This window comes from Urocitellus parryii, chromosome 4, assembly GCF_045843805.1.
Source record: "Urocitellus parryii isolate mUroPar1 chromosome 4, mUroPar1.hap1, whole genome shotgun sequence".
NCBI lineage: Eukaryota > Metazoa > Chordata > Mammalia > Rodentia > Sciuridae > Urocitellus > Urocitellus parryii.
The window spans coordinates 9,098,294-9,116,624 of record NC_135534.1 but is presented as its reverse complement, the minus strand read 5'-3'; the positions used below and the strand labels follow the sequence as shown (position 1 = coordinate 9,116,624).

Sequence of the window (18,331 nt, the reverse complement as noted above, 5' to 3'; positions counted from 1 at the left end):
TAAAGAAACCAGTCTTCTATTTTTGAGTGTTTTTTCTCTTTTCTTTTTTTTTTTCTTTATTTACTTTTTTAAACTTTGGTGCTGAGGATTGAATCCAGGGAGCTCTACTGCTGAGATATAGCCTCAGTCTTTTTTATGTTTTTATTTGAGACAGGGTCTTGCTAATTACTTAGGCTAGCCTTGAACTTGCAATCCTCCTGCCTCGGCCCCTCAAATTGCTAGGCTTACAGATGTTTGACCTGGCTAGTTTTAAGTATGTTTCTAGTATTTGTGAAAAAGTTTTTTGTAATTGCAAAGAAAAAAAGGGAGGTAATTGGGCATGGTGTTTTATGCCTGTAATCCCAGCCACTAAGGAGGTTGGGGCAGGAGGATCATGAGTTCAAAGCCAGCCCCAGCAAATTTAGCAAGACCCTGTCTCTAAATAAAACATAAAAATGGCTGGGGATGTGACTCAGTGGTTAAGTGCCCCTGGGTTCAATCCGTGATACCAAAAAGAAAAAAAAAAAAGGAGTTAATATATAAAGTGCCATATATTTAGGGGCATATTTGGAGTTTTTCACATAGCTATTTTTATTAATTTCTTTCCATTTTTATTGAAAAGGTCATGTTTTCTTAAGAGCCAAAGATTATATTGAAAAACAAATCTCCCTCCTATCCCAGATGTTCCAATCCCTTACATTAGTCCCTTGGGTTGGGGTGGAAGGGCTACCGGGGATTGAACTCAGAGGCACTCAACTACTGAGCCACATCCCCTGCCCATTTTTATATTTTATTTAGAGACACTGACTCACTGAATTGCTTAGGGCCTTGCTTTTGCTGATGCTGGCTTTGAACTCATGATCCTCTTGCCTCAGCCTCCCAATCCACCTGGCTCCCTTTTGTTTTCATTGACCACATGGGGTCACACTGAATTCACTTTTGCACTTTGCTTTGCTTTCTAAATGTAAAATACAGACTATATCAACATGTATAGCTGTAACTTGTTCGTTCTCTTTTGTTCTTTATTCTCCACCCGTCCTGTACTGAGGATTGAACCCAGAACTTTGTACTTAATTACTTTTCCACTGAGCTACATTCCTGATCCTTTTTTAAAAGTTTAGTTTTGAGATGGCCCTCCTAAGTTGCCCGAGCTGGTCTAGAATTTAAGAATTTAAGATCTACAGCTTCCCAAGTAGCTAGAATTACAGGCATGTGATACTGTTCCTTGGCTAGGTTTAACTTTCTAACTAGTCTTCTATTGGTAGTCATAGAGATTATTTTTTGTACTTATACCTAGTGCTCTTATGAATAAATATTCACACACATGTTCTTGTATATGTATGCAAATAAGTCTGTAGGATGGATTCCTAAAAGTATAATTGCTGAATTAAAAGAATATGTGCTTGGGCTGGGGTTGTAGCTCAGCGGTAGAGCACTCTTCCTAACTTGCAAGGCCCTGGGTTTGATCCTCAGCACCGCAATCAATCAATCAATCAATCAATAAGTTCTGTTCATTGATCCTCAGCACCACATCAAATAAATAAATGAATAAATGTTCTGACCATCTTTACCTTAAAAAATTAATTAATTAATTAATTTTAAAATGTCCTTGAGCTGGGTGTGCTGGTGCAGGTCTGTAATCCCAGTGGCTTGGGAGGCTGAGGCAGGAGGATCAAGACTTCAAAGCCAGCCTCAGCAATTTAGCAAGGCCCTAAGCAACTCGGTGAGACTCTGTCTCTAAAAAAATATTAAAAAGAGCTGGGGATGTGACTCAGTGGTTAAGCACCCTGGGGGTTATAATCCCCAGTACCCAAAAAAAAAGAAGAAGAAAAAGAATATGTGCTTGAGATGAGGAAGTGGGGAGGATATGTGTATTTTAAATTTTGACTTCTGTTGCCAAATTACAGGAGTATAACTTCTCATGTTTTTCTATTGGATTGTGAGTTTTTGTTATAGGTATTGAGGGTTGACTTTGCATATTTGCCAATTAGATGTTTCAAATGTTTCTATTAGTAACTGATACCTTAAAATACAGGTGAAAATAGTTAAAAGCAGATAGTTAATTAGTATTCAGATACCTGCTTTCCTTCAGCCAGGAGTGGTGATACATGCCTGTGATCCCAGCCACTCACCTGTAGTCATCCCAGACACTCTGGAGGCTGAAGCAGGTGGATCACAGGTTTAAGGTCAGCCTGAATAATTCAGCAAAACCCTGTCTCAAAATAAAAAGTGTGCAGTGGTGCATGCCTGTAATCCTAGCAACTAGGAGACTGAGGCAGGAGACTCCCAAGCTTGAGGCCAGCCTCAGCAATTTAGTGAGACCCTCAGCAACTTAGCAAGACCCTGTCTCAAAAATAAAAACCAAAAAGGCCTGGGGATGTAGCTCAGTGGTAAAGTGCCCCTGGGTTCATTCTCTAGTACCAGAAAAAAAGAAAAAAACGATACCTACTTTCCCTCTCCATGCAGAGCAACAGAGGGGCACCATCTGCTCTTGAGGTTGTGGTTGTTCTAAAATGCTAGAAGTTCCTCTTTTCTTTCTTTGAATGTGATAATGTTTGTCTTTAAAAGATTGACTTTTAGAAATGCATCTTGGAAATAAATCACTAGCAGGTGAGTGGAATTAGTAACTGAAAATAAAGATTTGGATTTTCGCCTTTGCTACACCCAATGAAATTATGATGCTTGAACCCCCCCCCAAAAAAAAAAAAGGTAAAATGAAAATTCCTTTGTGAGGTTGTTATTCTCATACTGTATATTTTCTTTCAGATTCCTTTGTTTCTTCCTCTTCCTCTCAGCCTGTATCTCTATTTTCGACCTCTAAAGGCAAGTCTGTAAACTTTTTTTGTTCATTAATAAAAGAAAAATGTTGAGAAAGAGGCTGTAACTGGGGATAAGAGGCACAAGTCTTCTATTGCCCCCACATTCCTATATGAAAATTATTATAGCTGGGCATGGTGGTAAATCCCAGCGACTTGGGAGGCTGAGGCGGGAGGATCACAAATTCTTGGCCAACCTAATCAACTTACTGAGACCCCATCTCAGAATTAAAAAATGACAGGTAGAATGCTCCTGGGTTCAATGCCCAGTACCACAAAAAAAACAAAACTAATTACAAGCCAGTCCTTTCTATTTAACAGTTGTCAATGGGTTTCCTGTAAAGATTGATAAGATAGAATGAGGGTGGGTGGACCACTGAACACAGCATAAGTTTAGATGTAATTTTGAATATTTCCTAAAAATTGAAAACTTGACTGTGGAATTTGTGGCTCAGAAAACACTCCACCCCAGAATACATTTAATTTTTTTATTTCTATTTATGTAACTTGTTTAGAAAGAGTAGTGACTTTAGAAAATAATTTAAAAGTGTGCCTACAAATATGTGTGACCTACAGATATGCCAACAACTAGAATATCATAATCTGAATTTCTCTGGGATTTGTCCCAAGAGCTAGGCTAGTTCCAAATTGAACAAGTCAGTTGACTTTTGGCAATTAAGACTTCTTGTCCTAGAGATTTAAGCCATGGCTTTTTTTCTCCCTTTATCTGTCAGTCTATGAGGAAGGGTATCAAAGTTTTTAGGAGTAGCTACCACCATGAACCTGAGAGAGAAAGAGAATACTGCTTCCTTGCTTTGTTCCAGTAATAAAGTGCTATTCCATTGGTACAGTTGAACTAGATTCCCAAATATAGGTCAGTGGAAAAACCTTAAAAAAAAAAAAAAACAAGAAAAGTAATTAAAATCACTAGACAGATCTAAAAAACCCTGTATAAACAGTTTATTGTCCCAACTAGAATTCTCTAACTGTAAAGTCTAGATGTTGATTTATTACGAAGACTTTGACCTTATAAGAAAAAAATATAATGGGATAAAACCTACACTTGTTAAATTTTTGTCTCATCTAGTTTTCTTAGGAAAAATTATAGACAGTTCATTACTTGCAATTCAAACAGATAACATTAACACACCCCCAAACCTTTATAATGTCCCTAATTATGTGAATTTAGGTAAGTTGTGTATGAAATCATGACCTTTGAAATTAACATATTTACATTAAAAGGTAGAGATTTTGTAAACATTACAAAATAACTAAAACATAAAGTAGTTCTCGTTCTTGACATTTGGAACTTGATCAGATTTATATTTTTAAGGATTTTTTTTTCCTCATGAGAAATTTAGTAATTTAGGTAAATTGTTATTACATTATTCTACTATGGGAAAACCATAGTATACATTGAAAAAATAACCACATTTCTACTTTTGTATTTCAGATCCTTAAAAATACATTATAGCTTTATGTCACTTTTTTCATACAGAAATGGGATAGTTAATATCCTAAATAGTGAACAGTGCAACTTATACACAACATACCCAATGTGTGAAATATTTAGACTGCATAACTTTAAAATTTTAAGCTGGATGCAGTGGTGCAGGCCTGTAATTACAGCAACTCTATAGGCTGAGGCAGGAGGGTCACAAGTTTGAGGCCAGCCTCAATTTAGGGAGACCCCGTCTCAAAATTAAAAAGGTCTGTAGATATAACTCAGTGGGAAAAGCCTCCTGGGTTCAGTCCCCAGTGCAAAAAGAGAAAAAGACAATTGAATCTCTTAACAAAAATTACGCATGATCTCAAGTAGAATGGAGTTTTGTTTTTGTTTTAAGAACTTTTCTGATTAAAAACTAAGATTTAGTCCTGGTCATGGTGGCCCACACCTGTAATCCCAGCTTCCTATAGGCTAAGGCAAGAAAGAGGATGGCAAGTTCAAGGCCAGCCTGGTCAATTTAGACCGTCTCAAAATCAAAAGGACTGAGGACATAGCTCAGTAGTAGAACACTGACTAGAATGTGGGAGGCCCTGGGTTCAATCCCCAGTACTGCACAACAACAGTTTTCAAAAAAACTTCAGTTTTATAGTGCATATTAATGTTTGTATAAGAGCATACAATTATTGTTCTTCCTTTTTAGCTTCCAGAAATTTATTTTCAGGATAGTGTTATTGTAAAGTGGTGGTTAAAACTGCTGCATTCTTAAAAGCATTGCAATCTAGTCTCTTTTTTTTGTATGTGTGGGGGGGTGTTTTTTGTTTGTTTGTTTGTTTGTTTTTTGAGAAAGAGGTAAATGAAGGTTTATTACTTTGCTAACGAAGGAGAAACATAGGGGACTCCTGTCCCAAAGACAGATTCTGCCCCTCATCAGAAACAGGGGTTTTGTGTGTGTGTGTGTGTGTGTGTGTGTGTGTGTGTGTGTGTGTGTGTATACACACCAGGGATTGAATTCAGGGGCACTTGGCCACTGAGCCATATCCTCAGCCCTAATTTGATTTTATTTAGAGACAGCGTCTCACTGAGTTGCATAGCGCCTCACTAAATTGCTGAGGCTGGCTTTGAACTCCCAATCTTCCTGCCTCCGCTTCCTGAGCCACCATGCCCAGCTCTTGTCTGTCTGTCTGTCTCTCTCTTTAATATTTATTTTTTAGTTGTAGTTGGACACAATACCTTTGTTTTATGTGTTTATTTTTATGTGGTGCTGAGGATCGAACCCAGGGCCTCGAACGTGTAAGGTGAGCGCTCTACCACTGAGCCACAACCACAGCCCTCTAGTCTCTCTTAATAACATTTTCTCCTGCAGAAACACATGATGGAAAATCAGCCTGATAGGGCTGTATTTCATTGGCCATCTATGGGTCAGCCTGTTAAATTGTTTGCAGAGATGCCTTGACAGATAATTAGGTATATATATCCAAGGTAGTCAAGACTAGGAGCTTCTAATCTGCATCAACAAAAATAAAGGAAGAGGAAGTTATTGGTGTACTTGCTTAGGTGTATTAAAACCCCAGGGAGGGAGGGAGGGGGCTGAGGTACTAGGGCCTATCTAGTCCTACAAAGGTCTTTCAGAGTGAATGCCATCACCAGGTTGCACTTTAAGTTTGTAATTAGCGCTAACTCAACTAATCTTTTTTATATTCTTTAGCCATTTAGCCTAGGGAAAACCATACCCTATATATTTTTATATATTAAACAATATAAAGCAATAATTAAATGGAACATTTGTAGATTTAAAAATGACTTGCATTTTTAATCCTCAAATACATATTTATCATTAATTGGGTTTCAAGGATGTGCATATACAAAAATTTAATGAACTTAATGAGGTCCTTCCTAAATAAGTTGTGCCTCCCAAGTCGGTCCTTATAGTCTTGCTTTTCCATTAAGCATTGTAAATTTCAGCCTAATCCCTGAGAGTTTCAAAACAGGGGAGTATATTTTTAATAATTTCCTATACTTATAAAAAGATATAAAGATATTGACAGATGTCTTGTATGTGACTAATTTTTAAGTTTTTGCTATGCTTAGTACTTCATGCAAATCTTCTCATTTAATCCTCACGGCCAATTTTGTGGAGGAAAAGTACTAACTCTTTTACCAGTTGAGGGAACTGGGGTTTAAAATGGTGAAGTGACTTGCTCTAGGTCACACAGCAAGCAAGTGACAGATTAAGGACTCAAATTCATGCTGATATCTTCTGCCTGTGATACAGATGGTCAAGTTAACTGACTGTATCTTAGGGTTTGGAGGTTTTTTTAAAAGACATAATTTTGAAGTTGGTGTTAAAATTATGAGAACAAAACTGGGCACAGTGGTGCATGCCTGTAATCCCAGCAACTGGAGAGGCTGAGGCAGGAGGTTGGTAAATTTGCCAGCCTCAGCAATTTAGTCAGTAATGTAGTCTCAGAAAGGTCTGGGGATATGGCTCAGTGGCAGAGCACCCCTGGGTTCAATCCCCAGTGCCCTGTCCCCAAGATTATGAAAGCAAAAATAAGCAGAAATTACTGTTTTGACCATATCCTTGCTATTAGTAATATAGCTGTCATCTGCAGAATGTGTTCCTTCTATCAGACACAAAAACTGAAATTTGTTTCAACTTTGAAATCTTTGGGAAAAAGTGGAGGCTGGAAAGTACTTTGATTTTCTTTAGAAACATTTTAAGTAGGTGAAAATAAGATTGGAAAGAGAATCCATCCATCATTCAGAATTGGAAAGCATATTCAGAATTGGAAAGCATATTTACATTGATGAATGTTACATTCTCTTTGACTAATGAAGTAGGCATCTAGAATAGGAAGTTACATACTGAACTTTGGGGCAAGCATTGAGGAAAAAATTTTGCCAGTTACAGCCTTTTTAAAAAATTTTAAGCAAAACATTTTTCTTTGTACTTTAAAAGAGTCTTTTTGTTTAGGACCTAGCTTGGCTGCAAAGTGTCTGCTGGCTAACTTCCTATTTTGATGCTATGGCTGAAAGTTGCTGATACTGTTTTGCACGGTGATTTGTCTTCTTGTTTTGTGAAAATGAGAAAATTCATGTGTAGGAAATCCTATACCTGAATATTTCAAGCCTCCTTTGTATGAATATGCATAGTATTTATGTGAAAAAGTAACAGTGGCACCATTTCCTCACTGATTAGGGTGTTTTTTTTTTTTCACATTATGGTTTCCTTTTAATTTGAAGGAATAAATTTTCTGCCAGATGTGCACACACCTGTAATCTCAGCTGCTTGAAGCTTGGGAGGCTGATGCAGGAGGATCCCAAGTTCAAAGCCAGCCTCAGCAACTCAGTGAGGTCCTTAAGCGACTTAGTGAGACCGTGTCTCAAAGTAAAAAATGAAAGAGGGACAGGGAATGTGGCTCAGTAGTTAAGTACCCATAGGTTCAATTTCTGGTACCAAAGGGGGAAAAATGAATTTTCTAAGGGAGGGTATAGTAACCAAGTGGTAACTATTCCATAAGCTCTTGATTCTTTTGGGGAAAAATTTTTTGATATAACATCTAAAATTCATTATTGCTTATTTCTAGATCAAATTGTTTGCAGTAATTAAATTAGAAACACTACTCATTTGAGAGACAGTGTGGGGAAAAAGTAAAGAGAAAATGTTTTAAAGTATAAAGTAAGCAATACTGAAGAATGTTTTTTGGCTCAACTTGATATGTACATGGTATTCACTTAGAAGTTTTTTTCCCTTGTTCTTTAAGATAAAAATACTCCAGGCAGAAAATTGAAAAGTATTATTCAATTCCCAAACCAGATTTTCTAGTCAAATGGAACTTTTGCCTTATTTCAATCAAAATTTAGAATGTATATTAAAATTAGTTTTAGTAGTGTTTTGTTTTATTGTGTTTTGTGTGTGGTGCTGGGGATGGAACCTAGGGCCTGCTGCATGTAGGTAAGTGCTCTACCACTGAGTCACACCCCACCCTCTACAAGTGTTTAAAACAGGCACAGAAGAATTGGCCCTGCTCCTTCCCCTGCTACCTCTAAGTTGTGCTCCTGGACAAGACCATCTATGATGAGGAGTGGCAGCCTCTTTCTGTAGGATTTTGGAAGAATAAAATATTGGGGCTGATCTTTCCACTCTTCTAAAACTAATCCAATGGAATAAAGCAGTGACCTGGGTGATGAGCTCTAAACTCCTCCAAGATTCTGAGTTAGTAAGTCAGAGATAAAGCCTAGGAAATACTGATAGTTGTCCTAAAGATTTACGGGATGCTAAAGGTTTGGGCAAAAGGCTGTTTGTACTATCTTGTTAAATTGTGCAGCTACTTGCACATTGAACTAAAAACATACTTTGACTTGGTGATGACCTGGCTTAGAATTTCTCATAGGTTAACTTGTCCACATGGGATCTAAGAGAACTTGGGATGCCAAAGGCATTTGGTTTGTATCAGCTGACTCAGAAGTTGTGTCACCCAAAATTTTGAAATGGATACAACCCCAAATTATTTAACTTTCTAGGCATGGTGGTGCACACCTGTAATCCCAGTGACTCAGGTGGCTGAAGTAGGAAGAGTGCAAGCTGAGGTCAGCCTTTGCAACTTAGACCCTGTCTCAAAAAAATCAAAAGAACTGGGAATGTTGCTCAGTGGTAGAGTGTCCCTGGGTTCAATCCCCGGTACAAAAATATGTATATTTATTTTATTTGTGAATGATAGGAGTGAAAGTATGAGTGAGAATTTCTGTATTATATGCCAGATACAGGTAGTTATGATTTTTTTTGGGGGGGGAGTATGTGGTGTTTGGGACATTTATGGGGGTTTACTAAATGCATGATACTGTTTTTGTTTTGTTACTGGGGATTGAACCCAGGGACACTTAACCACAGAGCCACATCCCTGCCTTTTTATTTTTTTGAGACAGGCTTGCTAAGTTGGTTAGGGCCTCAGCCTCCTGAGTCACTGGGATTTTAAGCATGCACCTTGTTTTGTTTTTGAGAGAGGATCCTGCCCAGGCTGACCTTGAACCTTGGAATCCTCCTGCCTCAGCCTTCTAAGTAGCTGGATTTACAAACCTGTACCTCTGGGCCCAGCTGTAGATACTGTTCCTAACATGTATTCACTGATTTACTTCTGACATCAATTCTAAAATTAGTTGATTTAATAACCCCATTTTTTTTAAAGTAAAACTAAACAACTTACCCAGTGCCAGACAATAAGTGTGATGAAAGGATTTTTTTATCTTTTAATGAGAATTTTTTCTTGGGAATGGTAGAGGAATTTAGATTATGACTGCCAACATCATAAATCTATTAGATATATATAATATAAACATTAAATCCCACTGTCACAAATAACTCATTAGGAAATGTTCATAATGAGACTTTTTTGGTGGTTTGTTGAGTGCATGTGAAGTGCTGTGTGAAATACAGGAAAAGTAATATACATTTTCTGAGACATAAAGTAAACCAAAATGTTTTCACCAAGGAGTTGTATAGTGTATAGAATTTGAAAAACTAATAACCCTCAGGTTTCTCAGGGTTTTCTGCTATTTTTCCAGGTGCTGACTTGGACAGCACCAATGACCACTAAGGGCCATACTGACTAACTGAAAGAATCTTGGTTTAGGAGTGGTTTTAAAAGGCTTATTAGATTCTAGTCTTTACTCTGCTTAATGTTTTTGTGTTTTTATAAATTTTTTACTTCCAGTCCAGTTTTTTTCCTTTGTCTTGGTACAAGTCAGCTGTGTCCAAGTTTGTTAGGGTTTCAGCTAGCCAAAAGAATTTCTTTTCATTTGCTGAAATTCTAAACAAGATCATTAAAATTAAAACATAAATGGGGATGTTACCTTCTTTGGCTACATGTGGGAAAATCTGAGTGTAATGAGAATTTACACCTGTATCTCACAATCGCTAAGGAATGAATGCAACATTGAACTCTGTTTACCATCCAGGGTTGCCCTCAGAAAACACTATCCTAGCTGGGCATGGTGACATTCACCTGTAATTCCAGGGACTTGGGAGGCTGAGGCAGGAGTATCAAAAGTTTGAGACCAGGGCTGCGGTTGTAGCTTAGTGGTAGAGTGCTTGCCTTGTACATGTGAGACACTGGGTTCCTCAGCACCTCATAAACAAACAAAGATATTGTGTCCACCTACAACTTAATTTTTTTTTTTTTTAAGTTTGAGACCAGCCTCAGCAACTTTGCAAGACCCTCTCTTAAAACAAAAATCAGGGCTGGGGTTGTAACTCAGTGATAGAGCACCCTTGGGTTTAATACCTAGTACAGGGGTGGGGGGAGAAGAAAAAACATTATCTACCCCAAACAGTAAGATAGGAAATCATTATTAAGGAACATGATTTAAATTATTTTTGTAAAATAAAATAAATTATTTTTGCATATAGAAGTCATTTTTAAGAATATTTAATAAACTGTTTGATGTTTTTCAGGCAGTTATGGTACTCAGTAATGGACTCATTGGTACTCTGAGAATAGGGCTTCTTCTGACCTAACCTTGCAGTTTTTACCTTGTTCTACACCTAATTCATAACTTTTGGAGTGCTAGAGTTCAAGGAAGATAAGAGAAAAGCAAGAATTGATAGACTGACAAGTTTGTGTCCTGCCAGAGCATAGAACATTTTTACCGTGTCTTTTTATTTTTCTAGTAATGATGCATTCTTTTATCAGCATTCATTTCAGTGCAATTTCATTTTCATTTCATGGTGCACTGCTACCACTGCCACTGACATTATTTTGCTTAGTGATTCGGCTTATGACTTTCTTTCCCTCTCGTTTTTTTAAAAATATTTTTTAGTTGTCAATGGATCTTTATTTATTTGTATGTGCTGCTGAGAATCAAACCTAGTGCCAGGCAAATGCTCTACCACTGAGCCACAATCCCAGCCCCTCCTCCCCACTTTTTAATTCCAATAACTAATTTACTTTTCTTACTTTCATCTGTAAGATGACAGTTCATCTGAAATTTCCATCTCTGTAAAACATGTAAGTTGAGCCACCCCTCTAGGGTAGAGTCAGTTTTGCTCACCTCAAAGTTTCATTCTTGTCTGACGGGAGGACTCCTAGGCAGTTTTACCTTAACCCTGATTTGGTCCATGAATGTTTTCTGATAGAAACAATGACCATGACATCCAAAAACAATTTTTTTAAATATTTATTTTTTAGTTATAGGTAGATGCAATATCTTTTTTATTTTTATGTGGTGCTGAGGATTGAACCCAGTGATTCTGCTTATTGCTTTCCTTCTCCTTTTTTTAAATATATTTTTTAGTTGTCAATGGATCTTTATTTTATTTATTTGTATGTGCTGCTGAGAATCGAACCCAGTGCCAGGCAAGTGCTCTACTCCTGAGCCACAACCCAGACCCTGTAAGATGACAGTTTAATCACGAATGGTAGGCGAGCGCTCTACCTCTGAGCCACAACCCCAGTCCTCCAATAATAATTTATGACCCAGTTTTCAGAATATTTCTGATTTAAATGTGGTTGATAATACTTAAAACTTCAACTTTTGGGACTTTTTAATGCACAATTCTGGGCTTCATTTATCGTATACTCTTAATCCTGTCATGCTAAATATCAGGACTGTGTTTCTTACATTAGAACTAAATCTGAATTATAATTTACTTCAAATATTTTCTGTCCTAGCAGTACAGTTTTACAACCAAAGTTCAACAATTTTTCATCTATAAAGACTCTTTTTTCTAATACCCAGATTATAGTTTTACTGAGCTATTTATCATTCTAAAGCTATTGATCTGAGCCATAGCTCAGGTTCTGTTTCATCAAATATCAGTGATATGTCAAAGTAAGGGAACTCTATATAGCATTTGGAAACATTTTTATAGTAGTAGAATTTATTTATTGTAAGATTCATTTTCAATTTAATAAGTTTGAGGTCAGAACTTTGCTTTTATCTAATATGATTATTCGGGTTCTCACATGAAAAAGAGAACATTAGCTAAATAATGATCACCCAAAAGAATTTCTCTTTGACATTTTCCCAATTCTTCATTCATGCTCAAGACATTGCTGTTCTGAGCCTACTTAGATCTCATATGCTGAATCTTTATTTCATTTATTTGGAACTGTTTATCTAAGACCTACTTTATTCCAGCTCCAGTTATATAACATATATAACAGAGTGCATGAAAGACAGACAGTGCCTTCCCTTGCGATGGTTGTTTTTATCTTTTTCTTTTTTTTTTTTTAAAGAGAGAGTGAGAGAGGAGAGAGAGTGTGAGAGAATTTTTAATATTGATTTTTTAGTTCTCGGCGGACACAACATCTTTGTTGGTATGTGGTGCTGAGGATCGAACCCGGGCCGCACGCATGCCAGGAGAGCGCGCTACCACTTGAGCCACATCCCCAGCCCCGTTTTTATCTTTTTCTGAAATAAAAACTTGCTAGATTTGAAAGTTAGGAAACAATGTGGTAAATTAATGGCTAGTGGTATTAATAACTGTTAAGAATGCATTATTTCTATTATTGGTGCATTTTTTTAAGAGAGAGAGAGAATTTTAATATTTTTAGTTTTCGATGGACACAACATCTTTGTTTGTGTGTGGTGCTGAGGATCGAACCCGGGCCGCACGCATGCCAGGCCACGCTACCGCTTGAACCACATCTCCAGCCCCTTATTGGTGCATTTTAAAATTATACATAATAGTAGGATTTGTACATGCACACAGTATAACTTGGTCAGTTTCATTCTCCAATACACCACTTTTATTTTAAAAGGAATTCTGAATGGAGTTAACTCTGTCTTAACCAAAGAAACCAATTGGCACTGTTGAATTTTGCTTAAAATGGCAAGTTGGTACAAGAGATTTGGGAGCAAGCCATTCATACACAGGACAGAGCTTTCTTGGGGGTAGAATAGAATAATTTTAATCTCATTTTCAGGTTCAGGAAAGGGATGCTATCTCTCTTAAAGATCAAAAGGAAATATGAGGATGGGCACGGTGGCACATGCCTGTAATCCCAAGGATTTGGGAGGCTGAGGCAGGAGGATTTTGAGTTCAAAGCCAGCTTCAGCAACTTGGCATGACACTGCTACTTAGCACTGCTCGGCAAGACCCTGTCTCTAAATGAAATACAAAAAAGGGATGAGGATATGTGGTCCAGTGGTTAAATGCCCCTGGGTTCAATCTTCGGTACCAAAAAAAAAAGGAACTCTGACCATTCTTTTTTCCTTCTCAGATTGTGGGAATGTAACAGTGGATTTATAGAGGCAGTGTGATTTAAATTGTTCAGCTTACACATAAAAGTATTTCAGGGGCTGGGGTTGTGGCTCAGTGGTAGAGTGCTTGCCTCGCAGGTATGAGACACTGGGTTTGATCCTCAGCACCACATAAAAATAAGTAAAATAAAGATTTTTTTTTTTTTAAAGAGAGAGTGAGAGAGGAGAGAAAGAGAGAGAGAGAATTTTTAATATTTATTTTTTAGTTCTCGGCGGACACAACATCTTTGTTGGTATGTGGTGCTGAGGATCGAACCCGGGCCGCACACATGCCAGGCGAGCGCGCTACCGCTTGAGCCACATCCCCAGCCCCAAAATAAAGATTTTTTTTTAAAAAGTATTTCAGTGCTTCAGAGCATTAAGGTGTTTGTTTTGTATTGATTGTGTTGCTTCTGTTGTGTAACCCACAAAAAGAAAAAACTACCCCAAATTTTCCAATACTATCACCCTTCTTTATGTTTCACTTTTGCAGGGGGAAAAATTTCCACAACAAAAAAGTAAAAGTTTTTTTTTTTTTTTTTTTTTTTTTTTTAAAGAGAGTGAGAGAGGAGAGAGAGAGAGAGAGAATTTTTAACATTTATTTTTTAGTTCTCGGCGGACACAACATCTTTGTTGGTATGTGGTGCTGAGGATCGAACCCGGGTCGCACGCATGCCAGGCGAGCGCGCTACCGCTGAGCCACATCCCCAGCCCGTAAAAGTTTTTTGTTGTGGAAATTTTTTTGTCATTTGCAGTTTTTAGCATGTTATGGCTTTCCTGTTTCCATGTTGGCAATTTTATGCATGTCTTGTAAGATAACTGTTGATCATTGCTTTGTTACATATTTGTGTGTGTTTGTATAAATATATATGTACACACACACACACACACACATCCTGTGTGTATATATGTGTGTGTTTGTGTATAATTTAAAAATAAAAAGCATGCTGCTTGGCCTGACTAGCTAATGTGTGATTGTACCTGGTAAACAATTTTTTTCTTTTAAATTTTGACCATAGTGGAATTGAGCTCTCTTTGCTCTGATGAGCCACCTACAGAAATTATGACTTCCTCCTTTCTTTCATCCTCTGAAACACATAACTCTGACCCTGCAACACTACATGGAGAAAAAAATGAAGTGTTAGGCAGCCAGCCTGTTATGGCCAAAGAAGGAAAAGATCACTTGGCTCTTCTACATATGAAAAAGATGGAAAAGCCTCAGGGGACCTGCAAAGACAGAGCAGACTCTCCAGTTTCTCTTGTAGCAGGAAGAGTTCCTTGTAATCAACCTTCCATTCCAGCTAGTCTCCCAGAGTGTCCTGCTTTTCTCCTAAAGGAAGCCTGTCAAGTAGAAGAGCAAATAAATAAAGATCAACAGTCCAAGAACTCAAATCAGGTACTGAATAGGGAGGATAAAATTGCATTGGATGTTGATGACAGGTTCACTTTGCCAGTTGCCCAGAAACTACCCACTGAGCAGTCTAATGAAGAAGGCACTAGAACATATTCCTTGTCCCCCTCTGAAGTTTCAGGTGGTGGTATTATAGAAAAAGATTCCCCTGAATCACCATTTGAAGTAATTATTGACAAAGCAGCATTTGACAGAGAATTTAAAGATTCATATAAGGAGAGCGCAAATGATTTGGGTGGCTGGGCAGTGCACACTGATATAGAATCATCTGCAGACATGTCAGAGACTAATGACAAAGTGTTTCCACTGAGAAATAGAGAGGCAGGGCGTTACCCATCCTCTGCATTACTCACTAGACAGTTTTCACACACAACTGCAGCATTGGAAGAGGTGTCTAGATGTGTGAATGATATACATAACTTTACTAATGAAATATTGACTTGGGACTTGGTTCCCCAAGTGAAACAACAGACTGATAAACCTTCTGACTACCCCACAAAAAGTGCAGGACTTGACAGGAGTGAATGTCATTCAGAAATCCCAGTTGTAAATCTTAGGACAAACACTTACCAGAAAATTCCTGCATATTCTATCAATGAGAGCACATCTATCACCAAAATCACAGGTGATTGGGAAGACATATCTCTCCCACAAGAAAATGCTATCATTGGAAAACCTGTAAGTGACCATCTCATTTCCACAAAAGAAGTCAATGTCAAAGGTGTACAAGGTGATAAACAGAAACAAGATGACATACTTCCAGAGTTGCCTGGATCTCCATGTGAGAAACATGTCTCTTTGGGTTCTGGAGTGGCCACAGTGAAAGTGGTTTTACCTGATGACATCCTGAAGGATGAAACAAACTGGCAGATCTCTGTGCCAGAAGAAATCACAGAGGCAGATAGTTCTGGTGAGTCTGATGACACAGTAATAGAGGACATCACAGCAGAGAGATCATTTGAAAATAGGATTCACACTGAAAAACCTTTCTCTATTCCAAATGCTGTTGTAAGAACAAATGAAATCAAAGAGACTCCCGGTTATAAGAAGGTAGAAAGTACAACATCTAAAAGCACTGAAGAGCTGGTCAGGGAGCCGCATCAAACTCAGTCTGGTAGTCTTGGAAGGAGACCAGTTGGTGAGGCAGTGTGTTCACCAATACCTGGTATGAATGTTGTGTTGGAAGATGTAAGAGAGTCCAGTGCTGTGAGTGAAGGTGCTCTTGAAAAGCCCATTACAACTGAGAACCCAAAACTTCCTTCAGCAGCACCTCCAAATGTTTTTAGTGAGACAGAATTCTCATTAAATGTGACAGCTTCTGCCACGTTGGAGTCATTATATGGAAATCATATTAAAGACATAGATGATTCCTCCCCAGAGGACTTGATGGCAGCCTTAACAGAAACCAAAGAGAAAGGAATACTAGGTAAAGAGGAAGGAACTGATTCTGAAGCAGTGTCACAGAAGCCAGCTTCTCCTGTAGAAGTCTCATCTGAGAGTGAGTCAAATAGTTCAAGCAAAAACAGTGCAAAATGCAAAGAAACAAATGGAAGTGACTTTCTGGATGTTTTCACTACCCATGGGACTCCAGTGGTATCTCTTGACTTAGAACAGGAGCAGCTCACCATCAGAGCCCTGAAAGAGTTAGGTGAAAGGCAGGGTGAGGAGCCACCTTCTGTGCAGGGTGAAGAATCTCCTTCTGAAGAAAGACTCAAGCAAACATTTGCTCCAGAACCTTGGCCACAGAGATCAGATGACATCCTAGAACATACAGATGTTAAGACTGGCTCTGATCTTGGGATTTCCAAAAAGCCCACTATTATCAAAGAAACTAGGGTAGATACTATTTCCAGCCTTAGCACGACTGAATTGGTAAACAAGCATGTCCTACCAAGACTTCTAACAGACTTCTCAGGTAACCATTTACATTAGAAATATTGCATGTGATTAATTCAGCTGTGATTGATTACTTATCAGAGTGCCTTGGGATACCACACCCTATATGGTGGGGGAAGGCAAAGTGTTTTTGTTTTTGTCTTTTATGATCACTTGATTTGATTTCCCTATACCAATATTTCCTGAAGCATTAAACCACTTTTTAAAATTAATCTTCCCTGAAAGAAATGTCTTAATATTTCAATTATATTTCAGGGTTCTTCTTTCCTTCTAGGTTAGCCTGAAGGTGAATACTGCTTTTAAGGATAGCATTACATTGATCTGGCTAAGCACTTGCCTGGCATGCAGAAGGCCCTGGGTTTGATCCCCATACTGCCAGGAAAAAAATCATCATGTTCTCATTTATTTACAAAATAATTTTTAAATCTCCATAACAATTACACTGCTGGGCACTTGGGTGTCTTTTGATAGAGACCTTGTGAAATCTACTTAGCAATCAAAGATAAAGGAATTCCTGTTGGGAAAGACAGTAAATGAAAGTTTTAATTAATTTAGTCATATACCACAGAGATTTAATGCTCTGAAAGTAGGTAATCAGAATTAAAATACTCTTTTTTGCAGTAATACTTAAGAGAACTTTGTGCATTCTTGTACTTTGGACTTTAATATTCTTTAGGCCACAACTCATTGGATGGTACCAGAAGCCCTTCCTCTTACCTCATATTTGAAATCATCCATTTCCTCATAATTATTGGCTTTCATTTAGATTACTTCAAGTGCTGTCTCTTCTAGGGTCACAAAGAGACAAAAAATAAGGCTATTTAAAGCCCTCCATAAATGGTTCCTGACCTCCAATCTAATACCCCAATTCCATTCTTACTGTATACATACTGTTAGATGCAACCTAGGGATCTGTGGTTTCAGAATATTTTTGATAATAGACCCTTTTTTCCAGATGAAATCGTACAGAGTTATAATGCTGCAAAAATATTAGGATAAATATACTTATATTTGATTACATTTTTAACTTTTTATAAATGTATTTCCTTACTGAAGATCATAGACAGATTACTTAACCTTTCTAAATTTTATTTTCAACTTTTAGATACCGGAAATTAACCCAGGGGTGCTTTGCCACTTTGCCACTGAGCTACATTCCCAGCCCTTTTTATTTTTTATTTTGAGATGGGCTATTACTAGTTGCTGAGGATCTCCCTACATGACTGAAGTTGACCCCAAACTTGTAGTCCTCCCATCTCAGCCTCCCAAGTCACTGGGATTTCAGATATGTGCCACCATGATTGTGTTAATCCACGATGCAAAGAAAAGACCACTGAACTCCAATTTTGAATTAAACTAAGGCAAGCTTATATTTGTGTACACAGAAGGTGGCCAGGACTGTCTCTCCGAAAACCTTGGGCTAGAGATCAGTACCCCAGCTCTCTAGGAACACAGTTTTATAACACAAAAAATCAAAAAGGGGGGTGTCTTGAGAACCTACAGATAACAGGATTTTGACAAGCATAATACAAAGGCAGATAT

The 18,331-nt window shown here is 37.8% G+C and overlaps 1 protein-coding gene across 3 annotated transcripts in view; it reads left to right on the top strand.

The window, feature by feature from the left end:
• Rtn3 (reticulon 3) overlaps positions 1–18,331 on the top strand; it is a 64,166-nt gene that overhangs the window by 13,824 nt on the left and 32,011 nt on the right. Inside the window, exon 2 of one of the 3 annotated variants that reach the window (XM_026414411.2) lies at positions 2,746–2,802. The exons of 1 other annotated variant lie outside the window; for it this stretch is intronic. In XM_026414411.2, coding sequence (XP_026270196.1) covers positions 2,746–2,802 — 57 coding nt within the window. Of the gene's footprint in view, positions 1–2,745; positions 2,803–14,522; positions 16,809–18,331 lie in introns of those variants that run through there. One more of the 3 variants, XM_077798025.1, reaches the window with a different exon arrangement.